The sequence below is a fragment of the Rhinolophus ferrumequinum genome, chromosome 25 (assembly GCF_004115265.2).
Source record: "Rhinolophus ferrumequinum isolate MPI-CBG mRhiFer1 chromosome 25, mRhiFer1_v1.p, whole genome shotgun sequence".
NCBI lineage: Eukaryota > Metazoa > Chordata > Mammalia > Chiroptera > Rhinolophidae > Rhinolophus > Rhinolophus ferrumequinum.
In genome coordinates this window covers 23,768,995-23,796,285 of record NC_046308.1, presented here as the reverse complement: position 1 = coordinate 23,796,285, position 27,291 = coordinate 23,768,995, and the positions used below count along the sequence as shown (strand labels likewise).

The following is a 27,291-nucleotide window of genomic DNA, read 5'->3' as shown; positions in this document are numbered from 1 at the left end:
TGCCACCATGAGGCAGGACCACTCACAGAAGGTGGCTCCTTCACTGAGCCTCCAGGTGAACAAGTGCTGGGCATTCTACATTGGAACTCTTGTGACAGGAGTGGAGTCAGCAGGTTCTGTCACTTGAAGTACAAAATATCCTCATTATACCAGAGTGGAGTCAACGAAGAAGTCTGAAGAAAGGCTGGAGAGGTGGGAGAAGGGTGAGAATGTGAGTGTGTTGCCCTGCAACTGGCCATTCATGGAACACCTGCCCCCCCCCCAAATGATCCTAACATCTCACACATAGTAACTGGTTGAGCCTTAAGAGCACTTCTTGATTTAGGTCACTGTTTTTTGTTTTTTTTTTAAGATTTTATTGGGGAAGGGGAACAGGACTTTATTGGGGAACAGTGTGTACTTCCAGGACTTTTTTCCAAGTCAAGTTGTTGTCCTTTCAGTCTCAGTTGTGGAGGGCGCAGCTCAGCTCCAGGTCCAGTTGCCGTTTCTAGTTGCAGGGGGCACAGCCCACCATCCCTTGCAGGAGTCAAAACGGCAAACTTGTGGTTGAGAGCCCACTGGCCCATGTGGGAATCGAACTGGAAGCCTTCAGAGTTAGGAGCACTGAGCTCCAAACGCCTGAGCCACCGGACGGCCCAGGTCACTATTTTTTATGCCAGTTTATAGATTGGGGAACCAAGGCACATAGGGGTAAAGGAACCTATGGAAGGTACCACATGAAGTGGCAGGTGGGATATAAACTGACAGTCTGTTGCTCTGTCCTGGGAGCCAACCATATCTTCTCAGAGGTCCAGAGATGAGGGTCTTAAGTAAACGTGCCTGGCTGGTGGTCCAAGGCTGCTTAACTGAGATGAAACAGTCTTCACCAAATGTGGCAAAGTGCCAGTCACCAGCATGAGGCGGGTGGGTGTGTGTACGTGGACAAAGTCAGACTGGCCTGAAGAACAAGGAGGTGGACAGCCCACCTGACTCAGCTCTTGAGAAGCATGGCTGTGACAAGACTGGGGCCGGGTTGTTTAATGTTTTCCTGGGGGGATTCTGGGGCCTACAGGAAAGCAGGAGGACTTTTGACTCCAGAGCACTGGGGCCTTGGATGGAGTCTGGAAGTCTCCCCTGCAGGAGAGGAAGCAGGGAACTGGAGAAATGGGACAGACAGTAGGGTTACACGTTTGGTGATGAGCAAATGTAGCCTCCTGCCCGCGCCTCCATTTCCTCCAGGAGGCTGAGATCTCGGCTCCTCCGAAGCGGGTGGGAGGTTTGGGCAGAAGGGCAGTGGAATCGGGGGTCGCGGATGGTGTTGGGCCCCATTTAAGGGTGGAGCCCAGCAGTTTTGGGGCCAGGAGACTGCGCAGTTTGGGTGGGTTTCTCCAGGCCTGTTCATCCGCCTTGGTAGGACCTTGAAGGGAACAAGGAGCAGCCCTGCCCGCTGTGGCTACAGGAGGAGGGACCCAGGGTGCGCCCAGGGGGCTGCCAGGGTCGGGACATTCTCGAGACCGCTGCGCCAGCGGCAGGGGAAGGATGGCCAGGCCCGGTGGGGCGCGGGAGGCGCCCTCCGCACCTTCTCGGTGGCGTCTCCCTGACCGGACAGGAGGACGCACGCGGGACACAGTACTTCCTGAGGTCGTCCTCCCCACGGCCTGGCGGGCCCCCGCGCCGGTGCGAAGCAGGATCTCCCGTCGCCGCGGTCGGGGATTAGCGCGCTCTTGGCCGCGCGGCAGGATTAGCCCGCGTGGACCCGGCGCCCGGCCCGGGGATTATGGCGCACTCCCCCCGACGTATATATTCCCGCGGCGGCAGCGGCGGCGGTGGCGGGTGCGGGCGGGCATGGCGGCCGCCAGGGGTGCGGCGAGCCGCGGGGGCCCCGGGCGGCCCTGCCCCTTCTCCATCGAGCACATTCTCTCTAGCCTGCCGGAGCGGAGCTCCCCCGCCCTGGCCGCCCGCCCGCCGCAGCCTGCAGACCGCCAGAGCCCCGCAGAGCCGGGGAAACCCGTGGCACCCAAGGCACCCTGCACCTGCTGCTGCTGCTGTGGCCCCCGCGCGGCGCCCGGCGGGCCGCCGGAGTCCGCCGCAGGGTTGGGTGAGTGGGCGCGGGACGCGGGCGCGGGAGGCACCGGGGTGCGGCGCGGTCGGCGCGGAGCTCGGCCCCCCGCCCCATGCCTCACGGCACCCTTGCCCCGCAGGCGCACGGCTGCCGTGGCCGCTTAGGCTGGGGCCCTCGGCGCCCTTGCCCTTGGCCGTGCCGCCTGGAGGCGCCGGGACGCTGCCTGGCGCCGGCGGCCCGGGCCCCCAGCGGCGCACGCGGCGCCACCGCACCATCTTCAGCGAAGAGCAGCTGCAGGCGCTGGAGGCGCTGTTCGTGCAGAACCAGTACCCCGACGTGGGCACGCGCGAGCGCCTGGCCGGCCGCATCCGCCTGCGGGAGGAGCGCGTGGAGGTGGGAGCCCGCCCGCTGGATGGCCAGAGGGTCCGAGAGGGTCCCGGGCGGCTGGCTTTCTTCTTCCTTCTTTGGAAAAGTCGGAGTTGGCGCGGGGGGGCCGCCGTGGCGGCGGGAGGAGGTGCGGGAGGCCCCGGGACGGCAATGGGACACAGGACCGGTTCTAGGGCGTGGGTGGGCGAGACACGTGCGGCAAAGTGTCGCTGGAACTGGAGGGGAGGTACAGCTAGTTTTCCTTTATTTTGTTTTAAACTTTTATTTTTCCTGGTGGTAAATTAAGCGCGTATGTATGTTCCAGAATTTGGGAAGCTCATAATAGCAGAGAGCGGTAGAAGGAACGCCCTGGGTGCGGCGGGGCAGAGGTGGGGGGTGGGAAGGGATGGCTAGTCGGGGTTGGAAAGAGGTTCCCATCCTGCAGCCCGAGCCACCGTCCTTATCTGCAGCAGAAAGGAATCGCCGCTACCGGGTGCCGGCTCCGCAGCCCTCATCCGCCCACACGTCCGGGAACCCCACCTCCCATAGGTCCACCTATGGGAGCCCAGCGGGACTCGGATCCTGCCTGAGCAGTACCTCCTCCCCAGGTCTGGTTCAAGAACCGCCGGGCTAAGTGGCGACACCAGAAGCGCGCGTCAGCGTCCATGAGGCTCCTGCCGGGAGCCAAGAAACCCCCTAAGGAGAGCTGCTGATGACTCTGGGAGGTACTCCTGGGCTTGGCCGCGTCCTTCGGGGCGGGCTCAGAGAGTGAACAGTCCTACGCGAAAAGGAGCTGATGCCACCTGCCCCTTCCCGTCTGCGCAGTTTCCTGTGTGCTGGAGCCTCACTGAACCCCTCTGCAGGAGCATGTGTGTGTTCCTGCACCACCTGCCAGGTGAACAAGGAGAACACCGAGAGTATCCAGGCTCTCTCCTCCCCAATGGCTAGCCGGCGGGAGGACCTCCCTCGGGAGAGTCCCTAGGGGGTAGGAGGATGGGCAGAGCAGGTCAGCTTCCTCACCCCTCCTCCCTGGCACTAACCGGGTCCCTGTCAACACCAGGACCTACCTAGAATTCTGTCTTTCCCGGCATGCTGGCCTCCCTCCTCTCCTCAGCCTAGACATGGTCCCCTGACCTGGTCTACAACCCTTCCAAGGCAGGGTGGGTGCTGTCTGTGCATCCTGGGGCTGCTGCCAGCTCAGAGGTCCTGCACTGGGGTTTGGGTCCAGACCTGTAGAATAAGAAGGTTGGATGAGGTCTCTCCAGAAGCCCCCTGCCCTGCTCCTTAATCCTGTGGGCCTTGCTTTCATATGGAAAAATAAACCAGCAACTACAAACACCACAGAAGCAGTCTGCCCTGGCTCCACTACCACACCCAGCTAGACCTGCCCCTCCTCTCTCCTTCCTAGGGAGTGGGGGACCTGCTTGTCTTGGGGAGCACAGCCCAATGAGTATTCAGTCCCTGTACCAGGGTGCCCCCCAGCAGAGCAAACTGCCCCACAGAGAGTGCCCTGGCACCCTGGGGGCCTGCACTGGACTCTAGGTGCTGCTTCATGGGTGGGGGGCCTTGGCTTCCTCCTTGGGGGAGATTTCCATGCTGTGGTGTCTGCCTTCTTCATAGCAGTCAATCTCTGCCACCCTGTGGGGCAAGAGGAAGCTCAACCTTCCCCCTCAACACACACACACACACAATGCCTTGGAAAATGTCTGCTCTCCCCTCCATCATCCCAGGCCCAGGGTGAAGGATAGTGTGAAAATATAACTTCAATTCCCCCAAGTAGACCCAAAGAGTGGGCTCAAGGAAACTAACACACCCCTCATCTTGAGGACCCTGTTCTGCACCCTCACAGATCCTGGTGAGAGTGGGGGGTGGTATCTGGCAGGAGACACAGTCCATCCATAAAAGGTTCAGGGCTGCAGCTCCTGGAACTGTCCAAGGCTGGCCAGCTGAGACAACACCAAGTAGGCATGGTGTCCCCAGCCAGGGCTGCCCTGATGCTGCCAGGTACCTCCAGGGCAGCAGCCAATGCCTCACCTCCCAGGATGTACACTTCTGGCTTTCACCAAGCTCTTCTCCCTGAATCCTGGTCTTATCCTTGGCCGCTGTGTAGCTTGCCTGCAGAGCTCCCCTGCAGGTTGGAACACCTTCATCTTTCTGGGTTCCAGGACCCTTGCCCTCCTAGACTGAGTGGCTATTTGTCATTGTGTGGGGCAGTCAGGATCAGAGCCTCAACTTCAAGGGATCAGTGGCTGTGTTGCCTTCCCGATTTTTCTCTTTTCTCTCTAGCTGCTCTTGGGCAGGCTCACCCCCACAGCTGGGTGTTAACGTAGGTATCCTTGAGGCCAAGTCCCAGGCACTCCCTTCTCATCTCCATTCTCACCCTGGTTTATCTCTTTCATCCTCCGGCTCCAATTCTCATTCTCTCTACCATACCATGTTTACATCTCCAGCCCAGGCCTCTCTCCTGAGCTAGATATTTATGTCCAACTGTCCCTTTCACTAAACCTGGAAGCCCATGGCTCCTCTAATCACCTTGTCTGGGAAGGTGAGCTCTTCCCCTGTGCATGCCAGGTGCACAAACCAGAAGGCAGGCAATTACCCTGCCCCCTCCTCTCCTTCACCGATCAGACCCAGGCCAACATCAAGTCAATTTCACCTCCAAGACAATCCCATAATCCATCTTCTCCCCAGCTTCAATTGTATCAATCTGATGAAAACCGCCCTCATCTCTCACCTTGACCTTTGCAGCCACCTCCAGTCTTGTCCACTGGCACCGACTATGGTTCCTCTTTAATTCATTTTCCATAAAAGCCGCAGTGCAATTATGAACCTGCCTTTCCCCTGCTTACAGCACGCCCAGGGCTTCCCATTGTTTCTACAGAAAAGGCAAAACTCCTCACTATGACCCACCAGGCCACGTGCAGCCTGGCCTGCTACTCTGGCATCATCTCACAGCTCACTGCTCCTTGTACTCTGTGCATATCCAAAAGTCTTCTCCCTGTAGTTGCTGGGCCTTTGCTCATGCTTTTCCCTCTCCAGCTGATGAATGCCTATTCATCTTTTGGATCTGTAATCACATCCTGCCTAGGGAAACTTCCCCCGACTGCCCCTAGGGAAAAGTCCTCAAGTACAAACTTTTCTTGCACCTGTCAGCTGCAGTTCTAACTTGTTTGTGGGATACCCTAACTAGAATCTATCTTCCTCATTAGACTGTCAGCTCTATGAGAGGAGGAACCATCACCACAGAGTCCCCAATGAATGAAGGAATGACTGCCTATTGTACTAAATAATTCTGGGGCAGAACTTACTTGTTTGACATAATTCACAATCTCCTTTTGGGAAGAAATGATCAGTACTGAAAAATGCTTAGGCAATTTTCTGCTCCACTTCAATGAGAATAAACCGTCTTCTGGGAAGCCCATTCGAGACCTGATAATTTTTAACTAGACATTTCTTTATTGACCCATTATATTTTTCTTTTTTTCTTTTGTTAGGAAACTACCAAAAAAAAAATGTCTTGGGGTTCTTTCTTGCATAAAGTTTGAATAAAAGCTTTGAAACGTGTACATAACCAAATTTTCTGAAGAGTGTGTTTTTGTTAATAATATTGAAGAATACGCTGTGATTTTTTGCGAGAAATTGGAATTCCAAGGCCTTCCAATTCCTCAGTGCTGGAATTTTTCACGATCAGCGCGAATGACACGCCCCTTAATCCCACTACCACAGCGCCCCCTGGTGCCCACATCCCAGATACACGTCACCTGCGCGGGGCGGGGGAAAAATACTACAACTCCCATAAGAGAGAGGGCTTGTAGTGACGTCAGTGCGGAGCGCTGGCCGGCCTTCGAAACGCACAGCTCCCCCATTGGCCGACTGTTGGAAGCGCCTGCGCAGTCCCGCCCCTTGACGCTGTGACGCGCCTTCCGAACTGTCCTGGGATAGCGATGGAGACTCCCGGCGCGTCTCCGAGGGCCCTATTGCTTCCCACCGCGTCCAGGCCCCGGAGGAAGCGCGCAGCAGGGGAGGCCAGGGCTGCGACAATCAAGCAACGGGTTTTGGACGAAGAAGAGTACATCGAGGTAAGACCTCAGTGCGGAGTCCAGCGACTTCTGGGTCCTTCCCCCGCCTCGCTCTCCTCTTGGGTTCTCTTTTCGGGTAGTGGAGCAGCCCGAGTCCCTGCCCTTGGGGTGTGAACAGTCCGAGAGTCAAATAAGCACAACGTAGAAGGGGATGTCCTTGGTAGGGGAGGCACTAGCAGCTGTGTGGTCAGGGGAGGGAGGAGCGGTTCTCTTTGTATGCGGGGTTGGGGGGGGATGTCAGGGAAACAAGGTTTTCTATCAAAGCGTGAGTAAGAGTTTGGAAGGCAACTTCTTTGATGGCACAGAAGATTTTCTAGAAAGCGGTGATAGCAAGTGCAAAGGCTTGGGGTTCTGGAAACAGGCTGCGATTGTGGCAGCATCATCGAGTGAGTGGGTCTCCGACGACTCTTGAAATAGATCTTGAGCCTACCGCCAACACGGAGGAGGAGGAGCTGGCACCGAGATTGGAGGAAGTCAATTTGGGACTGGTGAAATCTGAGATATACAGGCAGGGAGCAGGTGGCATTAGTGGACAGATAGGTGCACTGATGTGCAGCTCAGGAGCAAGGTCTGGCTGGAACTGCAGAGTTGGGAATGTCAACCAGTGTTGGTGATGACTGGCTGAAGTCATCCAGGTAAAAGGTTCAGATTGGAAATAGGGGGTCATGGGTGGAATAAACATGACAACACTCACATTGGTCCAGCTAGCGTGGAGGTGGGACCAGCAAAGGAGAATGAAAATGACCAGTTAGTGAGTGGAGGGAAAAGGCTTCATGGAAATCAGAGGAGTGTTTAGTAATGTTAGATGTTGTAGCAAGGCTGCGTGGGGTGTTATTCTCATTAGAAAATGCCCCTAAGATCAGGGATCATTGGACTGGATAGTGGTTGTAGGAGGTCGTCAGCAACGGCCTCAGTATGTATATCAGTGGACTGAGGGTGGGGTCCCCAGATGGCAGCTCTGACTTTTGTTCCGATCTTTCTTGACAGGGCCTCCAGACAGTCATCCAGAGGGACTTCTTTCCTGATGTGGAGAAGCTGCAGGCACAGAAGGAGTACCTGGAGGCTGAGGAGAATGGAGACTTGGAACGGATGCGCCAGATCGCCATCAAGTTTGGCTCTGCCCTGGGCAAGATGTCCCGAGAGCCCCCGGCCCCGTGTAAGAGGATGCCTCCGGGTAGCAGAGAGGGGAATGCCCGCTGAACTATTGCCTCAGATTCGCTCTAATCTCCTTTCCCTCTCTTCCCCCAGATGTGACTCCAGCCACGTTTGAAACCCCTGAGGTGCACACAGGCACTGGAATGGTGGGCAACAAGCCTCAGGGCCGGAACCAAGGCCTGGAGGATGGTGATGGTGAGTCAGCGACCACTTCCTGTCACACTATCAGGATTGCTGGGGAATCTGACCCTGTGAGAGTGGTCCAGAGGCAGGTCACATCTTGTATCTAAGGGGTCTCCTTGCCTAAACAGCAGCCCATGGGACCAAAGAGCACTGGTCTAGGAGGCAGAAGATCTGGGTCTGGACCCCAAATGTGGGCAGTCCTCTGAGCCTCTGGCCCTCTGTGGTACAGGAAGCTCCCTTCCTCTCTCACCGGCTTGCTCAGCCTGTGCCAGCCCTTGCCTGGTGGGCTTCATGGGCTTCAGAGGGCTCCTTCCTTGCTGTCTCCTTGAGATGCCTCAGGGCCTCTGCACTTGTTTCTTCCAAGTTGGCCACTTCCCTTAGGTAACTGCTCGGCTCACTCCTCTTTCTCCAGATCTCTATTCAGACGTTACCTGGTCAGGGAACCCTTTCCCGACCTCCCAATATAAAGTCACATCACTCCTGATGCTCTGTGCTTTCCTGGTTCTGTTTTCTCCTCATAGAACGTGACACTTAAAAAGACCTTTCTGTCTGTTTATCATCTCTGCCCGCCACAAGAGCAGATTCTTTACCTTGCTCCTGTCTGCATACTTGGCATCTAGAACTGTGCACGCTGTGGTGTGGGCCTTCCACAAATACGTGCAGAACAAATGAGTTGTTTTCTTCAACACGTTTACGCAGATGGGTGTGATACACCCCGACTTGACGAGGGTGTCTTCCTAGGACAGCGTTCTGAGCCCTGTTGAACAGGAGTGTACTGCGTGCTAGGGGACTTCATTGTGGTCAGCCAGTGTTGTCATCAGTGGAACGTCAGTACCCACACAGACGGATGATGTGCTGTTCTCTACTAGGTTCTGGGTCTATGGGGTGCTGTACCATGGATGCCCTGTGTGCTCACACAAACATGATGTATTCTGCTTTAAAACCTAGCTCCTTCTGTCATTAACACAGTTCATTGCGTTGTGCTCTCAGAGAGTGATTCTCCACGGCAATGTGGCACATGAATCACAGGCAATTTGCAGTTCCCTTTTCTTTAACTATCTCTTATCAGGAAGCACAGCAATCCTTTCAGTAATCTAAGTGGTAGGTAGCGTCGTCATTCATGGTGACAGGTGAGGAAACTGAGGCTCAGGATGGCAGAAACTTCTGCGGGTCTCAAAGCTGACTGTGGTGGAATGGAGTTTGAGTCTTCATCTTTCTGACCCCGGCTCTTGAATTTGTAGCCACTGTGCTTTGTGCACAGTCTAACGGGTAGTCGGTGGTCAAGACTGTCACTAGAGTGGAAGAAAAGGCTCTCCTACTGATGGCCCTGCTAAAGTTTGTGCCGCTGAGCACACTGTAGTGGCACTGCCTCACTGGGAGTGCCACTTGCAGTGGGGTGGTGGGACGGCTAGGGTTACAGCCCAGTGCCCGTGAGGCCCCATTGGGAGCAGATCCTATGGGGTCCCTGCCATCAGGCCCACCAGCAGGTCTGGAAGCTTAGGTGACAGCCAGCCACCGGTAGTACAGGTACCAGGAAGGGAAGAGCAGTCAGGGTAAGGAAATTCCAGGGATGGAGGGAGAGCCCGGGGCTTTGGAGGCAGGTCCTACAGGACTGCCCCATGTGGGCAGGGGAAGCTCCTCTATGATCACTTGCTCTTTCTCTAACACCGAGAGGCCCCCCTTCCAGTCTGAGTCAGATCGCACACTTCACTTGGCATCCAGCAGATGAGGCGAGCCCCTGAGGGCTCCCTGGCCAGTAGGGTTGGTTGATTCTGCCCCTAGGTGGGGAGTTGTCTGGCATGTGGGCTCTCACAGACAGACCCAGGACTAGGGTGAGGGTCTGAACCGTTCTTGTAGGGCAGTGTGGTTCCCAGGAGCAACTGACTGCAAAGTGATGTTTCTGCTATTTATGGTTCTGTGTCACCCCATCTGCATCCCTGAGCAGGAGAGGCTGCAGAGGAGGAGGAGAAGGAGCCCCTGCCCAGCCTGGATGTCTTCCTGAGCCAGTACACAAGCGAGGACAATGCCTCTTTCCAGGAGATCATGGAGGTGGCCAAGGAGAAGAACCGGGCACGCCATGCTTGGCTCTACCAGGCCGAGGAGGAGTTTGAGAAGGTGGCCCTGGGTACAGGGGCAGAGTCACCTTCTGGTGGGGTCAGGGAGTCCCAGGGCCAGGGCACAGTGCCTGGGGACCTCTCTGACCCTCACTTTCCCCCATGTGATACAGAGGCAGAAGGATAATCTCACACTCCCACCAGCAGAGAAGCAAGCCATTGAGAGTAGCCAGGCTGGCGTGGAGACCTGGAAATACAAGGCCAAAAACTCTCTCATGTACTACCCAGAGGGTGAGTGGGCATTGAGGGTGGCGTGGGTGGGCTGTGTGTCTGAATCTGCCCTTCAGGTGTGTGTGTCTGTGCACCCTTGCATTTTGGGCTTCAGAGGGGTCCTGTCCTGGCTTGGGACAGGTGGGTCTGTGTGTGAAGTCAGTGAGGGGGTGAGACCCTCCCCAGCTTCATTCAGCTTCTGCAGTGTGGAGACTGAAGTCGGCTCCATGCTTCTGTTCAGCAGGGAGTGACTTGGCCTGTCCCTCAGGCCCTGAGCATAGGGCGGAGGTGTGGCCTGCCTGCCCCTCTGACACGTGCTGCCATCTCTCCTTGGTCTGCCAGGCGTCCCTGACGAAGAGCAACTGTTTAAGAAGCCCCGGCAGGTGGTGCATAAGAATACTCGCTTCCTCAGGGACCCCTTCAGCCAGGCCCTGAGCAGGTCCCAGCTGCAGCAGGCTGCTGCCCTCAATGCCCAGGTGGGTGGCGGGGGCCAGCGGGGGCTGGATGTGGGCAGAAACGACCTCTGATCTTGCGTGCCCATCTTAGATTAGGACTGTTCTTGGGCTTGGCAGAGCTTAGCAGTGCAGGAGTATTTGGGGCCCCTGTGTGGCAGGGTCCCGAGTCTTTCCTCAACCCGTGTGGGCTTCCAGTGGGGTGCTGTCTTGGGAGACATAGTCTATGGGTTCAGATCTGTGCCACCTCCCTTGGGGGGGCAAGAACATGAGAGAAAGCGGCTGCTGGGAGCCAGGCCAATCTGGCCAGACCTGTACTCCTGCACCCCTGCACCAGAGAGGGCTGGGGGGTGCATGGGAGGATGAGCAGGGGGCGGGCAGGCTGGGGTGGGGGTCTTAGCATGGCAGACGGCAGAGAATTCCGAGCCTGGGAGTTCCTGTGTGGTGGTGGCTCTGGTGCTCATGAGGTTGAAGAGTGGGAGACAGGAGGTGGGAGATGGCTCGGTAGGCTCTTACAGGGGCCTGTGAGGAGCGGTCAGCGCACAGGTGCCCATAGTTAGTGCAGCTCCATGCAGGGGCCTAACGTCAGTAGCTCCTGAAAATAGCCCATGTGGGGTGTGGCTGATCCCCACGCTGCATGGAGGGGGACTGGGGAGAGCATCCGTCTCACGAATGACTGCTCTGACAGGGCCTCAAGTTCTTTGCAGGGCCCAGGGACCTTCCTCTCTTGCCCCCAGGTGGGCTGCCCGCCCCAGAGCCCTGAGGGGGGAAATGTTTCCAGCATGTTCCTGTGCACCTGCCCATCTGTCAGCGGGGGAGAGTGGTCTCGGGCCCCCTGACACTAGCCTCTCTGATTGTTCCAGCACAAACAGGGCAAGGTGGGCCCTGACGGCAAGGAGCTGATCCCGCAGGAGTCCCCCCGCGTGGGCGGATTTGGATTTGTTGCCACCCCTTCTCCTGCCCCTGGTGAGAAACTCGCCTGCTGGCGAGCTGGCCTACCTGTGGGATGGCGTGGTGGGAGGTGGGCTGCTCAGTGGGCCCTGGTCGTTCTGGTCATTCTTGGCACCCACATAGGGTCTGCCCCATACCTTGTGTGACTCGGACCTGGCGTCCGGCCTGCAAGGACAGGACTGGACTCGCAGGCAGATTCGATCTGAGACATGTGGGTCTGGTCCACTTGGCTGGGTGGTGTCCATCCCTCATGCGAAGGCGGGCAGAACAGACTAGGTTTGCTGGAAGCATGGGTGTTGGGACTCTGCTTGGCAGACTGGCGTGGTGGGTGTGCTGAGGGGGACACAGGGGCGGGGGCCTGATTTTCAGTGAGGGCAGCATAGTCCAGTGGGCTGCCTGGCAGGCATCTTCCTGTAGAAGATGTGCGTGGAGGGCAGGCTGCCGTCGGCCGGAGGCTAGGTTTACCCGGGGCCTCAAGGAACACAGACCTGAAAGGAAGCTGCAGGGTGGTGTGCCTCTCCGTCAGGCTGCCCGCCTCCTGCCGCTGGCCTGGGACCTGGTGTCCCCTCTGTCCTGGGCTAACATTTCCTAGTTCTGGATCTCACGTCAGCAGGTGAACAAACCTACATCCAGAGAGTACTGTAGGGAGGGGCCCCTGGGCGGCAGCCCTGCGTCCCCTCACACAGGAGGCATGTGAGCCTCGGGGACAGTCTTACAGCACACACCCTGTTCCTCTGCCTTCCCACGAACTAGGAGAGATGAGAGCTCTGGAAGCCCCTGAGTGTCTCTTCCTTTGGGGTAGGGTGCCATCGGTGACTTCCAGGAGTCTCCCCTGGCCCTGTGCTAGGAACGGGGCCTCGCCAACCCAGCTCAGTTTCTCTAGGGAGCCCTGCTCCTCCAAGCGAAGTCTCATGGCTGTAGGGGCCTTGGTGTTTCCTTCTCAGAGGGCAGAGGTGCTAAGGTTCCAGAGTCCTGGGGAAGGAGAGAGGGCCAGCTACTGACCTTGTATTTGTTAGCTGGAATGCAGGGAGGGGAATGGTTGCAGCGGGAGGGAGGGCCCAGGCGGTGCCCAAACCTGGGTCCCTAGCCTGAGGTGGCTGTGGGCTCTTTATCTGCAGGTGTGAATGAGTCCCCACTGATGACCTGGGGGGAGGTCGAGAACACACCGTTGAGAGTCGAAGGATCAGAAACCCCCTATATGGACAGGACACCGGGGCCAGCCTTCAAGGTGAGTCATAGTGAGGGGTGCACAGGTGGGACCCTAAGTGGATGTGTGGTCTTCTGAGCAGCCGTAGCTCAATGCGCAGAGGATGGCCCAGCTGCCACTGGTCAAAAAAGAGCTGAGCAGCGGGCTGAGCCACGTGTTAGACTGCACGGCTCTGCTCAGGCACTGCGCTTGTGAATGAGGCCAGGTGTGGGTAGTGAGGACAGGTGTAGGCAGATGAGTAGTTCTGTCAAGGAGGGACTGGCAGGGTAGGGCCGAGGCACCAAGCTGGGGAATGACCGTGGCCCCTCTGAGCCTGTAGGCCCAGAGGTTGGCCTGCTCAAAGATGAAGGGTGGTCTCAGAGGCAGACCTGGAGCTGCGACTGTGCTGCAGGCCTGGGTGCCAGGAAGGGTCCCCAAGCCCCAGCATTCCGTGGAACGTGGTTTGTGTTCTCAGAAAGGCCGTATGTTTGCAGAGAGAGGCCTCTTGCAGAGATTGGGGTGTCCCAGGATGGTGTGGGTAAATAGGCAGAGAGGTGGGGTCCTGGAGGCACATTGGGAAGATGAGGTGCTCCAGGTTGCACAGTTTGTTGGGGGAAACAGTGACTGGCATAGTTTGGAAAGAAGACAGGTCCCCAAAAGTTGGGAGCATGTAGTCCTGTTATTGGAGTGGTGGGCCGTTGCCTATACCAACTGTGGAGTGCTGGAAGACCAAGGGAAACAGAAGTTGGTGGTGTTATAGAAGCAAAGGGTGCAGGAGTACAGCATCTCCTCTGTAATCCCAAAGAATTGGGCGTGGAGTCTGGGATTAATGCCGAAGGCCTGCGTAGAGGGCTGAGTCAGAGTCATCTTGAACCAGTTCCTTAAATGCCAGCAGTAGTCAGTTGGAAATGCAACAGAAAAAGAGATAATCACTCACCATAGCAACAGAAATTTGGACTAGCTGGGAATAATTTACTTAGCTTTTGTGAAGAAACCACAGACGTACATAAGGAGAACACCACTTGCTGGCTCCACCTGAGCATGTATGTGTGCCCTGTGGCCTCCCCAGCACAGCACCATTTATCCTGCCTTGAGTAGTTCAGAGAGATAACACACGTCCAGACAGAACATACACAGAAGTGTTTGGTACCTTGGTTCTCAGGTTTGTCTGGAACACAAGGGTAACCAAGAAAAACTTGAGAGAGGAATGGCAGAGAAGAGCCTGTGCTGTTAGATACTAAAGCTTACCATAAGGCTGTAGATGTGTCAGAAGTGTGCCACCGTTCTCAGAACCTACAGGTCAATAGAAAAGAAGAGAAATTCTGAGACAAACCTAAGTCCAAATCAGAATTTAGGGTGGTTAGAGATGGCAACTCAAATTGTGCTGAGTAGTGACTTGGAAATGAAGTAAACTAGGTCCTTAATCTGTATAGCAGAATGTATTCCAGACATTTGGAAAAGTTAATCATAAAAACAATAAGTATAAAACAATTAGAAGAAAATAATAGTTGACGTTTAATCTGACCTTAAGGTAGAAAGGACTTTGTAAACATAAAAGCAAGAAGAAACCACCAAGGAAGTGATGACTAACTTACACTATATGGAAATGACAAACTTAAATGCAGCAAAAAACATCACACATAAAACTAAAAACAAATAACTGAAAAGAAATTTTTGTGGCATGGCTTAATATGACCAACATAGTAGTAAAGCTGCTATACGTGGAAAAGCAAAACAAAAAGCGAGGTAAACAACTTGTTAGAAAAATAGGCCAAGGACACAGTTTGGGAAGTTCTCAAAAGAACTACAGAAGGTTAATAAAGACAGACAGATAGTCAGAAGGAAGAAGATTAAAATGAGACCCTCTTCTTTCCTAAAGATTGTGAGGTTCCTAGCTTCGCAGCACTGGCTTTGAGAGGACCGTGATGGCAGGTGGGGTGGGCTGGGCCCTTGGCAAGTGGACAGCTCAGGAGGGCTGGTCAGGGGCTTTCAAGGGGCTTTTAGGGGAGGTGATGTTGGGTTGTTAGGATTATGGGGGCCATGGGAAGGAGCAGGCCCCCCACCAGCAAGGCAGTGCCTGACTCAGTGGCAGGCTGGTTACGCCACCCATGCCCCTACTTTGTAGATACTGGAGCCAGGTCGCAGAGAGCGCCTGGGGCTGAAGATGGCGAATGAGGCCGCTGCCAAGAACAGGGCCAAGAAGCAGGAGGCCTTGCGAAGAGTGACAGAGAACCTGGCCAGGTGAGGGGTACCGACCTATGTGGGGGTCTCTTCCTGCTCCCCCCCAGTCCCACCGCCTGCAGTATGGGCACCTGGCATACAGGGCAGGCCCCAGGGTTCTGCAGTGGGTCCTGAGGCAGCTCCTTTGGTTCAGAGTGAGGCCTGCGTGAACTAGGGGCCCTCGCCATCTTTTCTTTACCCTCCTCTTGGCCACACCACTAAGAAGCGCCTTTAGGCCCATTGTCCCACTACGATCTGTCAGCCCTGTGGAGATGGATGTCCTCATTCCCCGTAGAGTTGGGGTCCACATCAGCCCCACAGTCAAGGGCAGCACCAGCAGTGGACCTCAGGTTTGGCCACACTGCCGTGTCCGAGGACGCGAGGACACTGGTGTCCTCAGCCCAGAATCAGCACGACTTTCCCATGTGTCTTCCTGTAGAATAGGCTTTACTACTGGCGCTGTCCCATCCAGGCTAATCCTACCTCCTTGCCCACCCCTTCCACTCTAGCCTCACCCCCAAAGGCCTGAACCCGGCCATGTCCCCAGCCCTTCAGCGCCTCGTGAACAGGACGGCCAGCAAGTACACAGACCGGGCCCTGCGAGCCAGCTACACTCCGTCCCCAGCGCACTCGACCCACCTCAAGACCCCAGCCGGCGGGCCTCAGACCCCAACGAGCACACCGGCTCCTGGCTCTGCTGCACGCACTCCCCTCAGCCAGGACCCAGCCTCCATCACGGACAACCTGCTGCAGCTCCCTGCCCGGCGCAAAGCTTCGGACTTCTTCTAGGGCCAGGCCCGGGCTGGGCCCATGGGAGATTTATGGTGCCTACAGGGCAGCCATCTTACCCAGCAGGGGACCCTAGCCTTCCAGAGACTCAGGACCAGGCCGAAAGCGGTGACTGTCCCAGGAGCCACAAAGGTGCCATGTCCCAGGCTGGCACAGGACCTGCCCCACAGCCCTTGGGGTGCGTCCCAGGGCCTTCCTGGTACTTTTTTTTTTATGGAACCCCTTCCCGTTTCTATTTAACCGGCATTAAAGAACGCCTAGCACAGTCTGTGGGCAGCCTCTCCGTCCTGCTGCCCACATGGCCCCAAAGTGGCCCTCATGGCTACATCGTGGTCTCAGGACTGTGGACCTCCCAGGGTGGAGGCTGGTTTGTGGGGTGACCCTTGGAGGGCCAAGATGTCTGGTCTTTCCTGTCACCACCTGCATACTTTTCTGTGGCACCCCGGGCACAGAACCTGCCTCCTGAGCTAAGCTCACAGCACGTTGGTCCCCCTCCCCCTTTCCTCCACCCCAAGTTTTGTTCCTCTGACAGAGGGTCAGAGTTCTTGGGAGTTGAGCCCTTTGGGGTCACCTGGGGCTCTGGGCCCAGGTCTATAGCCTGCCCAGCAGGCCTGGCCTGCGTGGTCTGCCAGTGACAGGGCTGCATGAGTCCTAAATGGATGTCAGGCCACACTCTCGCATGAGGTACCTCCAGCAGCCTCACCATGACCTTCCCCCAGCACCTGGCTTCCAGCTCAGGTGGGCCAGGACTGTTTCCATCTTCTCGCCCATCTTTCTCAGTGCTCTCGGTGGGCACTGCCTGCCATAGACTGCTGAGTCACCAGCCTCACCTCATACTCCCACCAGCAAGAGCCCCCAGGAACAGTTACCTGGGCCACAGTGTCAAAGTAATGGGGCCTGACTCCACGCAGACCTGACCGCGCCATGTGCACCGCCGGCCAGCACTTGCCTGCTGTTGGTACCCGACCCCCAGGAGGCCCAGGGCCAGCTGCTTTATATAAAAGTGGGGGGGCCCAAGATCATGGCTTCTTGCCAGATGGCTCTCTTCTGGCTTCAAGTAGGGTCAGGTCGTGCTCTCGGGAGTGCTTGGCGCTCAGGGAGGCAACCTGGAATTGTTCAGACCGGAGGCCTGCTTTGAGCACACTCGTGCCTGCGCTCGGCCGTCTTCCCAGGTGCTCCTGCGTCAGTTCTCTTGTGCCCTCTGTGAGTGCCAGTGTCCTCTGCAGTCTGGTGCAGAGCCTGCCCCCTGCGTGGGCACTGCTAGCCTGCATTCCTCAACAGTTCCTGTAAGCGTCTGGCTGTACCACGTGACCCCCTAAGGGAGGTGGGGGTGGGCTCAGCAGGTGAGCTTGGACAGAGGGCTGGGACTGCCCAGGGTCAGGAAAATGTGGGTTTTGCTGCTTTTCCCCTCATAGGGAAGGGTGGCCTTGGTCCTGAGGGTGCTCCCAGGAAGTGGGGAGGCAGAGGTCTGAGTGAGCGTGAGTGAGATACAGAGCGGTACGCTGTCCAGTCAAGGCGACCTAAGGCCAGGCAGGTACTGACCACCTGCAGCACTTGGCTGACCTGTGGGAAGTGTGCCCTGGGGAGTGACAGGTGACAAAATAGGGCTGATGCATGGGGCAATCGGGAGGCCGTAGAGACGGTGCAGATCAGAGGTCTTGGATGGAGGGGGTGCTTCAGGGGGAAGGGAGGGGGGAGGGGCAGGAGGATTCTGAGGAAAAGCTCTGAGGGAGTCAGGGTGGGCTGTGCTGCACCTGAGGTGGGAGACGTGCACCTGGCCAGCCCTGGAGCACGGCGCGGGCAGGTCAGAGGGAGACCGGTGGGGCTTAGCGGGTGGGCCATGGCCGCGGTGTTCTCCGTGCCCACAAGGCCTCTCCATGAGTACCTGTGCCTGAGCACTGGTCCCTGGACCCCTACGCTGGAGACCCCCGTGCCGCAGGGAGGGTGGTCGGCTGAGTGCTAGAGAAAAAGACTCCTCAGGGGGCGCTCTCAATGCTTGTTTACACTTTGTGGTTTATTTGCTGGTCAATAATTAATGTCTTTGCTACTAAGTAGAAGAAAGCTAATAGAACGTAATCAAAATAGTGGTTTAATTGACGGATTTTACTTGTTCCTTGCACCTGTGCCTTCTTCAGCTCCTACCTGCTTACTTAGTTTATGGGGACACCACTATGCACCACGTCCCCCGGCCCTCAGCACCCTAGGTGCCTGCCTTCCCCACCTCGGCTCCGGCGACGTGATGGTCTTTTGTCCTGGAGGTCTCGGCCAGCCTTTCCTCCATCCTGTCCTCGTTCTCGGGCACCACCAGCAGTCGGTGCTGGATTTTGGCCCCCAGCTTGTGGTCGGGCCGCGAGCCTGGCCGTGTGTCCAGTTTGCACTCGGCCCGGTACTTGCTGTCACCCTCCCTCTTGAAGGAGGCAGAAGACATGGCTTTGGGTTTGGGGGGCTGCAACCACGAGTGGCTGAGGATCTCATCAATGTGTAACCGCCGGTTGACGTCTGGCTGCAGGATGCGGTAGATGAGGTCCTTGCACTCGCCCGTCAGGTTCTTGGAGCGTGGAAAGTCCACACGGTGCTCCTTCTGAATGCGCAGCATCTTCTTGATGTCGGAGTCATCGTAGGGCATGGAGCCGCAGACCATGATGTAGAGGATCACGCCCAGGCTCCAGATGTCATAGACCTTGGGCTGGTAGGGGATGCCCTGCAGCACCTCGGGGGCCGCGTACGCCGCCGACCCACAGAAGGTCTTGCTGAGGATGATGCGCCCGCTGCCATCCCGTAGGCAGCGCTTGGAGAATCCGAAGTCGGACAGCTTGATGTTGAAATCCTTGTCGAGGAGAAGGTTCTCGCACTTGAGGTCTCGGTGGACGACATCTAGGTCATGGCAGTATTTGACAGCCGAGGAGAGCTGGCGGAACATCCTGCGTGCCACATCCTCGTGCAGGGCCCCGCGGCACTTGATGAACTCGAGGAGGTCGCCCTGGACGCCCAGCTCCATGACAATGTAGATGCGCCCGTCTGAGGTCTCAAAGATCTCATAGGTCTTGATGATGGAGCGGTGGTTGACAGTTGCCAGGATGTCCATCTCCCGAGGCAGGAATCTCTCCACAAAGTCCGTAGGCGTTTTCTTGCGATCAATGATCTTGACCGCCACATTGAACTTGAGGCGCTCGGAATAGGCAGATTTGACTTTTGCATAGGAGCCTTTGCCAAGATTGATGCCAACGACATAACCCTTCTTCCTTAGGACCGCGGCATCGTCCATGGTGCCAGGAGCGGCTGGCGCCGCTACCCTCTACATCCCCTCCCAACATGGGCCAGCGGGCATTGTCCTCAGTTACAGTGTGGGGAGTCGTCTGGCTGGGCTGGCCCGGCCTTGAGGAGTGGAACGCTCAGCATTGTCTCCAAGTGACTTCAGCACGTGAAGTCATAAAGCCAGGCTGCCGGGAGTGGGGACTGCGCTGGGGGGAATAGGGCCCCTGGAACCCTAGAAGCCAGGCGGGCCTGGCAGGAACGCCCACTCCCCACCCACAGCAAGGATGCTGGCACTCGGGACGATGGTAACCCTCCCTGCTCCTCCTCCTTGCGGTGGCTTCCCTGTCACGAGGCAGGCATGGATGGGGGCTTCCCAGGTCTAGCCAGGGTACTAGCCCCATGTCAGTTTCCTTCTCCTGGCTGTGGAGACCCTGCATTGGTCCTTGTCCCACTGGGGCCAATTTCCTGCAGCTTCTTTGGGATGTGAAGGAAACCCTGTCGAGGGCTTGTGTCCTCAGAACGGGTGGTGCTTGCGAGGGACCACCCTGGTCTGGCCAGGCCGGCGGTGGATCCAAGTGCGGTGGATAAGAGCAGCTCCTATTTGGGGTAGAGAGCTGGGTGGATGAGTGCTGCTGCTGCTGCTGCTGCCGCAGTCAGCTGGACGTGTGTGGAGGGCGAGGGCAGGCAGGGCTTGGGGCTGCTGTGAGCCCTGAACCGGCAGATGTGTGTTCCAAGGACTGGGGGTCAGCCTGGAGGGTGGGCCAGATTCAGTCAAGTAGACAAGATAGTGAATTATCCAGGTAGGGAAGAGCCTAGGAGAGGAGAGGACTTGCTGGGTCTGAGAATGGCTGACTCCCAGTCAGGAGGGTGGTGGGGAGAAGATAAGTGAGGGCTTTTCCCTGAGTGATGGCAGGCATTGCAGGGCCCGGAGCAGGAAGATCTGTGACCCAAGTCACGTTTTCAGATGGCAACATAGAGAATGGGCTTTGGGGTGAGTGGAGGCCAATGCCTTTGACTCGGCAGGAGCAGGCCAGACCAGCGCGGGCCTGTGGGGATTGGGCAGCAGAGGGGGACAGAGGAGGGTCGTGCTCTGCTCAGCACGTGGGTGGGGCCCTGGGTGTGGGGGTCCTGGCAGTACCCAGAACCTCAACCATTAAGAGCCAGCACCTGGGCACTTAGGAGTCCTCAATTGTGTCACTTTGGGCCTTTGTGAGGAGTGGCGTGTTGTGGCTGTTGGAACCCTGGGAAAGCACATCGTTTCATCTCAGACTGTCTTTTGCGCCTGGAAACAATGTGAAAACCCTTTTTCAGGACACGAGTGTGGAGTTCTGCTTTGGAAAACATGGCCTCCTGTGTCCATCTCCTTAGGTCCTTTGGAAGCTCTGCTGTTCATTTATCCTCCATCACAGACATCCTGTGCCCACACACAGCAAGTGGCCAGGACAGGTGTGCCACGTGCTTGGTGTTCAGAGGAGAGAGGAAGGCCTTTTTCTGTGTGGGTGGGTGGGGGCGGATGACAGCGCTGGGCACAGAGGATCAGCAGGGCTCCACGAGGTGGACGAGGGGCAGGAGGTGCCAGGCAGATGTGATGTGTGGCCAGAGCATGGCTACGTGGATGCACCTAGAGCATGCGGGGAGCTCCCTGTATCTGGAGGTCTGTGTGAAAGATGGCAGGGGCAGGGCAGCCAGAGTCCAGGTGCCAGGCAGGAGTGACTGGCCCCAGCAAGGCAGGCAACTGCCCTCCAGCCGCCAGGCCTCCCTGAGTCCCGATCCCAGCTCCTTAGAACTTCCATTGTTAACAGCTTTAGCTGGTGCCTACCTTTCTCCTGGGGGCTCTTTGTTGGCCTAAATGACCAGAACTTCACTCCTTTGTATCCTACAAGGGGCTGGCTGTGATGATTTGCAGTCAGGACCCAGTAGCATGACCCCCCTTTCTCCTGTGCCCCCATGTTCTATCTGGGGTGCCCCTGCATGTCTGCCTTCTTGTCTCAGTTGAGGAGGCCATGTCTGCCTGCATGTCTGACTCCACTGACCCACTTTCTAGATTCTGCCCCCTCATGTCCTGCCTTTGCCCAGACAGTGTGGACTCTGGTTCTTGGGAACACGGGGTGGAGGCAGTTCGCAGTGTCATGCAAGTGGAGCTGCCTGGATGTGGGGTGGGTGGCGTCACTCAGCCTATGAATGCTGAGGCAGGGATTCCTTCTGTATTGGAAGGCGGGGGTGTTAGATTGGACCAGGGGACCTCCAGGAGATTCCCAACCTGTAGTCCTGTGGGCCAGAGACCTGCACACTCTGGGAAGGCCACTCCTTCTGAGCTTTGGTTTCCTCCATAAAGTGGGTGGCCACTTGTCCATTCACTCCATAGGCATTTGAGGGTCAGTTGCAGGTGCTGGGGTACACTGATGAACTAGACAGGGCCCATGCTTTCCTGGAGCCCAGAGGCTGGGAGGTTCAGTGTCACACCAGTGAATGTGAATGCCCAGTGGTGACTGCCATGACACCAAGAAACACGGAGCTGTGAGTACAAAACGGGGCCAGACGCGGGGAGGCTGGGAAGGCTGAGGGCTGAGTTAGCCACACACAGGAGGAGGAGAGCTGCTAGCGCACATGGTGGCCTGAAAGGACAGTATGGTAAGAGTGTGGGGTGGGAGGGAGCCCTGTGGGCCACAGCGTCCATGGAGATGACCTTGATCCTAAAGTCCTGGGGGGGAGGTCACTGAAGGGGTCTGATCCAGGGCTGCGCCCAGTGGGTTGAGCAGCTCACAGGAGTGGCTGGCACATGGTCACCTGGGGGAGTCAGCTGGGCTGCCACTGTATGCTGTGTGACTCAGGTACTTGTTTACCCTCTCTGAGCTGCCTCCCTACCTGGAAAGCATACAATTGGTGTGCCTTCCTGCACCCCCTCCCTTCCAGGCTCACCTCCTGGCTGGGCTGCAGTGAGACTCCTAGGGCCTCTTGCCACACACTGGCCACTACCCACTGCCCCAAAGACCGTAGCAGGTGGCAGAGATGACCGAAGGGAGGAGGTTTATGAGCCTCTCCTCAGGACGTCACCATCTCAGCTGGCTCCACGCACTTTGCAATTCTGCTACACCACCAAACAACTTGAATGATTCTGGCTTCCTGGGGCCTTCAGTCTTCACTGAAAAAAATGGGTGGCCGCTCCAGTGTTACTCGGGGCCTGTTCTGTGCCCGGACCCTGGGCGCTCACTGGCCTGTCCTGGCAGAGCTCACAGTGGCTGGCTGCCGAGTGCGGTTCGGACCCCCAGAAGGCCTTGTGGAGGCCATGGCCCCTCAACTGAGCCTGGAGAGGGGGGCAAGGGCTGCAGGAATGCGTCCCCAAGTATGATCATGGCATGTATGTGTGGGACGTGAGGCGAGGGAGGGGGTTGGGAAGCCAGGAGAGGGCCATACCTGGGAGGACCTCAAAGTCCAGGCTCTGGGGCCCTTCCTGGGGCAGTGGGAGCCAGACTGGGTGCTATGAGATGTGACGGGAGGGCAGGGAAGGAGGCCTCGGTGGAGGCTGAGCCATGATACACTGGACCATGGAGACAGAATGTGTGAAGGTGGCTGTATGGGAGGAGGAACCAGGCAGAGTGGTGGATTGGACGTGGGGAGGGTTGCAGAGGGCAAGTCCAGGGCACTCACTGGGTCTCACTTCTCCCAAGGGGCTGGCGGTTGGGGTCTTCCCAAGACAAAGACCTGGGCAGAAGGCGGGGGAGAGGTGAGTCTGAAGGCTCTTGTCCCCTTGGTGTGTTCACCCTGCAGGTCCATACGAGGTCATCAGAGCTGAGTGCAGAGGAAGAAGAGAAAGGCCATCACGGCTGAGGTGAGGGCTGCCTGAGAAATGGTTTGCAGGGCTCTACAGTGCAGGGCAGCCAGTGATGCTAAATGCTCCCTCTGAGGGACACCGATGGCCGCAGCTGCCCGGCATGCATTGTGAGAACACCTGTCCTGTCTCCTACTCGCCAGTGTCAGCTTATTCACTCTGGCAGGGAGCGTCACCCCTGGGGACAGACTGGGACTAGAGGAGAATAGGGGGTTGTGAAGGCCACACAGTAGCTTTGGGACATGCAGGCTGGAGTGTGGCTGCGTTCCCTGGGCCCAGGAAATGACCACAGGGCAGGATGACTCAGAGCACCACTGAGAACTAGGTGCCAGCTGGACATGGCGGAACCCCTGGTGGACAGAGCAGAAAAGCTGAGTTGCCCACCAGGGTGAGGAGCTCAAGAGAAGCTGAGAGGCTGGTCCACATGCCCTCTGCAGGTCACTCCCCACTGGCAGCCGTGTGGAGCCCCCCAATCCTCTGTAGGCAGCCTCTTCATCCTCCTGTCTTCTCTGTGTCTCCTCCCCACCCCAGCACTGCTCTCATGGCCTCCCTCTTGAAGCAGCATCTTCCTTACTCAGCTCTCTGCTCTGGTCTAGGGCCTGAGGACATGGTCAGGTCATAGTCAGGGCTGGGCACATTGAGATATATTTTCCCAAGTGCTGAGGGGGAGGGGGGAAATCTCTCCTGGGCGACTGCAGTCAGCCAGGTCAAAGACATTTACCTTCAGGTTTGCAATAATATAGTGATTTATTGCTTCTTTAGCAATGGGGGTTGCCTAGTTCAACGGGAGGGAAAAGAAACACGAAAATAGTGACTCATCGGGGTCTGTTTTCCTTATCTGACCTGTCCCTTGGCTTTTTTGGAGCTCAGGCTCAAAGCTGTGAGCTCTGCCTCATTCCCTGCTGGGCCCATGGGCCGTGGGAGAGGCCTACTAGGTTTGCGTCTCTGGAGGCTGTGCGGGGGGCTCTTCCACTGTCTCCCTGCTCAGCTGCTCGCCTGTGGTCTCCAACTGCTTGGACACCTGCAGTTGCAGCGTCTCCTCCTCGGGTTGTGACTCAGACCTTGCCTCTGGCTGTGCCTCCTCTTGAGGCTCCAGCTTGGTGGCAGACTTCTTGTCAGAGCCAGGCTCAGGGATATCCGAGGGCTCAGTGCCCTGGGAGTTCTCCCCCTCCTTGATGGCTGTAGAGGACAGGACCCGGGCCTTAGGCTGCACCCAGCAGTGGCTGAGGATCTCATCAATGTGTAACCGCCGGTTGACGTCCGGCTGTAGCATTCGGTAGATGAGGTCCTTGCACTCGCCCGTCAGGTGCTTGGAGCGTGGGAAGTTGACACGGTGCTCCTTCTGGATGCGCAGCATCTTCTTGATGTTGGAGTCATCGTAGGGCATGGAGCCGCAGACCATGATGTAAAGGATCACGCCCAGGCTCCAGATGTCATAGACCTTGGGCTGGTAGGGTATGCCCTGCAGCACTTCGGGGGCTGCGTACGCCGCCGACCCACAGAAGGTCTTGCTCAGTGTTAGTTGGCCGCTGTCGTCCCGTAGGCAGCGCTTGGAGAATCCGAAGTCGGACAGCTTGATGTTGAAATCCTTGTCGAGGAGAAGGTTCTCGCACTTGAGGTCTCGATGGACAACGTCCAGGTCATGGCAGTACTTGATGGCCGAGGAGAGCTGGTGGAACTTCTTGCGAGCGTCATCTTCATGCAGGGCTCCCCGGGTTTTGATGAACTCGAGAAGGTCACCTTGGACGCCGAGCTCCATGATAATGTAGACCTTGCCGTCTGAGGTCTCAAAGATCTCGTAGGTCTTGACAATGGAGCGGTGGTTTAGCATGGCCAGAATCTCAATTTCCCGGGGAAGGAATTTCTCCAAAAAGTCCGTGGGGGCTTTCTTGCGGTCAATAATCTTGACCGCCACGTTGAACTTCAGTCGTTCAGAGTAAGCAGATTTGACTTTTGCGTATGAGCCCTCTCCCAAATTTATCCCCACGATGTAGCCTCGTCGCTTGAGGATGGCAGCATCATCCATGGTGCCAGGAGCACCCAGTGCCTCTGAGGCTGCCCTCTACATCCCTGCGAGACATGGGCGAGTGGCGTCCTCATTTACACTGTGGACAGAGAGTCCTCTGGGCTGGCCAGGCCTGCTGTCCCTGCCTCCTAGAGGCCCATACTCTGGGGTGGAACATTGGGCATTGTCTCCCAGGTGACTTCAGTGGGTGAAGTCATAAAGGAGGGGTGCCCTGGGGGAATGAGGCTCTGGCCTGAGTCACTTGGACTCAGAACCTTGGAAGCCTAGCCGGTGGGCGGGAGCCGACCGAAGGCCTGCAGTGAGTGGCCTTCCATTTGGCTGGGACCTGAGGGAGGAAGGGGCTGTGGAGATACATCAGTCTGCCCATGCTTCCACATCTGGAGCCAGGACTGCAGATTATTGCAACCCAGGAATCCCAAGAAATCCAGGGTGGGTGGTTGTGAGTCTGGGGCCCATTAAGAAATAAGACATACTCCAGTAGGGCAGTCTGAGGAGGGTTTAATAAGGGCATAATTTACAAAGCAGAGTGTAGCGAGCAGAGTGTAGGAAACCCCAATGGTAGCCACAGACTCCTGGAAGCCTGGGAAGAGTGGTGTAGGGAGGACCACCTTGAGAGAGGCAGTGACCCTAGGTGGAGGTCACAGTGACCCCACAGGGAAGTTGCTGAGGAGAAACGTCCCTGACTTTTCCCTTCCTTCAATCCTGGAAGCCCTTGCTGGTGTCCACACAGGTGGCCTGTGGGCCACGCAGCAGGGCTGAGAAAAGTGAAGGTGGATCAGGAGGGGTAAAGACTCCTCGCCTGGTGGTCACAGCCTTTAGGAAGCAGGGCTCTGCCCTCTCCTGCATGGTTTGGTTGGACTTTTCACCTCCCTGTACTTCTCTTTCCTCATTTAAACCTTTGCCAGCCTGCTTCTCTGACAGTGGCTCCGTGCATGGGACAACTGTCAGGGATTTCTACTCTTGGCTGTGTGTTCCCTTCTGGGTGGGTGGGGGGGGGTCTTCCTAGACCACAGCCCTGGCTGGGCTCCCAGGGCAGAAGGCTGGGCCTGGAGTGCCAGCAGCTGCTCCTAGAATGCTCCCTGAGGATGGTGCAAGTAGAGAAATTAGCATTGCTCAGGGACCAGTGTCTGCCAGGAGTGCAGCCCCTCTGCTGTGACTGCCCCTTTATCTAGCACCTGCTCTAGGCCACGCCCAGAGGAGCAGGAGCAGGCAGGTCTGGCCTAGCCTTGGGTTTAACCTTGGCCATATCCACCCATAGGGAGTAGGTGCCTCTCTCTCAGATGACCTTGAATGTCACAGGTTTGAATCCTGGGACACTCAGGAGAACCATGCCTTGAAGGGGCTTGGGAGGACTGCTCCTGGGGAATGAGTCAGTGGGGCTGAGGTGGGCCAGGCGGGGAGGGGTCCCCACCAGCCTTGGCCCTTCCCCCTTTTCTCTGCTCCCATTTTCACTCTCTTTTCCAGCTGTGATACCCTTTGCCAGGCTTTGGTACAGCTTCCTCCAGACAGCTTGCTCCTCTCTCCTACTGAGGACGCTATCTGCTGTGTCTCCTCCCATGGTCAGTCACCTTGTTCCTGATAACAGATGCAAGGTCAGCACTTGGAGCATTGTCCCCAGTGGCTTTCCTCCATGCAGATGTGGCCTACTGTGGCACCAGCTGTGCCTAGCAGTCCTTCCCCTGCTCCCCCATTGTGTAGGCAGGGCCCTTCCTCCAAAGTCCAGCTTTGCTCCAGTCTCTCTAGAATCAGCACTTCCTGTTAGCTCTCCTAGTATGATACTCCTTTAGATTATTTCCTCTTCTGTTGGAAACATTTTCAGTTGTCTGTGCAGGTGGAGCCACCCTGGCCTGTTTCTTACACCGTTGATCCTCTTTCCCGACCCCAGAAACACCTCAAGGATAGTGCGGTTTCCTTCAGTTTTCTTCATCCCTTCTCTGCAGCGGTTCGGCTTTTAAAAGACCACTTTAGGGCGCATTCTTGGGCCTCGGACCAGACCTCGTCCTGCAGGTGTGCAAGGTGCAAAAACCCTTTGTCCCCGTCCCCCTGAGTTCCCTCTCTGTCCCGCCCCTTTCTTCAAGTTCAGGGCCCTGGGCCACTCCCGGCCCCTCCGCTACCCACCCCTCGGCTCCCAGAGCTCCGCTCCTTTCGGTGTTGGTCTTCTAGGTCCCAGTGCCCCTCTTCCCGGACCCCCGCCCTGAGCCCTCAAATCCTAGGCCCCTCCAAGGCCCTACCGCTCAGGCTCCGCCCTCGAGCCCCACCTCTCTGTTTAGCCAATGGCACACATCCCCCCTCCCGTGGGGCCCGCCCCTCACCATCCCGACCTTAGGCCTCGCCCCTTTAGGGCACTACTACCCAGGCTCCGCCCCCACTCGGTCAATGGTCCGCACGCTCCGCGATCGCGCAGGCCCCGCCCCACCTCGGTGCTTATTGGCTGG

The 27,291-nt window shown here is 57.2% G+C and overlaps 4 protein-coding genes across 4 annotated transcripts; 2 read left to right on the top strand and 2 right to left on the bottom strand.

Moving 5' to 3' along the window:
- The first annotated feature begins 1,518 nt into the window (after nt 1–1,518).
- On the top strand, nt 1,519–3,217 carry GSC2 (goosecoid homeobox 2). The gene is made up of 3 exons (XM_033098431.1): nt 1,519–2,077; nt 2,181–2,434; nt 3,016–3,217. The coding sequence occupies exons 1-3, from the start codon at nt 1,519–1,521 to the stop codon at nt 3,118–3,120; spliced, it is 918 nt and encodes a 305-aa protein (XP_032954322.1). The 3' UTR covers nt 3,121–3,217.
- A 3,110-nt stretch (nt 3,218–6,327) lies between these two features.
- On the top strand, nt 6,328–16,014 carry ESS2 (ess-2 splicing factor homolog). The gene is made up of 10 exons (XM_033097173.1): nt 6,328–6,486; nt 7,474–7,642; nt 7,735–7,836; nt 9,770–9,939; nt 10,052–10,169; nt 10,491–10,624; nt 11,464–11,566; nt 12,670–12,779; nt 14,863–14,978; nt 15,467–16,014. The coding sequence occupies exons 1-10, from the start codon at nt 6,352–6,354 to the stop codon at nt 15,744–15,746; spliced, it is 1,437 nt and encodes a 478-aa protein (XP_032953064.1). The 5' UTR covers nt 6,328–6,351; the 3' UTR covers nt 15,747–16,014.
- Nucleotides 16,015–17,818: 1,804 nt separating this feature from the next.
- On the bottom strand, nt 17,819–19,236 carry TSSK2 (testis specific serine kinase 2). Its single transcript, XM_033098131.1, has one exon. The coding sequence runs from the start codon at nt 19,009–19,011 to the stop codon at nt 17,947–17,949; it is 1,065 nt and encodes a 354-aa protein (XP_032954022.1). The 5' UTR covers nt 19,012–19,236; the 3' UTR covers nt 17,819–17,946.
- A 4,408-nt stretch (nt 19,237–23,644) lies between these two features.
- Nucleotides 23,645–25,823, bottom strand: TSSK1B (testis specific serine kinase 1B). Its single transcript, XM_033097214.1, has one exon. The coding sequence runs from the start codon at nt 24,854–24,856 to the stop codon at nt 23,762–23,764; it is 1,095 nt and encodes a 364-aa protein (XP_032953105.1). The 5' UTR covers nt 24,857–25,823; the 3' UTR covers nt 23,645–23,761.
- Between the last annotated feature and the right edge of the window lie 1,468 nt (nt 25,824–27,291).

Coding starts and splice junctions, on each gene's coding strand:
- GSC2 (XM_033098431.1), top strand. CDS start 1,519: ATGGCCAGGCCCGGTGGGGCGCGGGAGGCGCCCTCCGCACCTTCTCGG. Junction 2,078..2,180: donor GGAGTCCGCCGCAGGGTTGG/GTGAGTGGGCGC, acceptor CTTGCCCCGCAG/GCGCACGGCTGCCGTGGCCG. Junction 2,435..3,015: donor TGCGGGAGGAGCGCGTGGAG/GTGGGAGCCCGC, acceptor CCTCCTCCCCAG/GTCTGGTTCAAGAACCGCCG.
- ESS2 (XM_033097173.1), top strand. CDS start 6,352: ATGGAGACTCCCGGCGCGTCTCCGAGGGCCCTATTGCTTCCCACCGCG. Junction 7,643..7,734: donor CCGAGAGCCCCCGGCCCCGT/GTAAGAGGATGC, acceptor CTCTTCCCCCAG/ATGTGACTCCAGCCACGTTT. Junction 10,625..11,463: donor CTGCTGCCCTCAATGCCCAG/GTGGGTGGCGGG, acceptor TGATTGTTCCAG/CACAAACAGGGCAAGGTGGG.
- TSSK2 (XM_033098131.1), bottom strand. CDS start 19,011: ATGGACGATGCCGCGGTCCTAAGGAAGAAGGGTTATGTCGTTGGCATC.
- TSSK1B (XM_033097214.1), bottom strand. CDS start 24,856: ATGGATGATGCTGCCATCCTCAAGCGACGAGGCTACATCGTGGGGATA.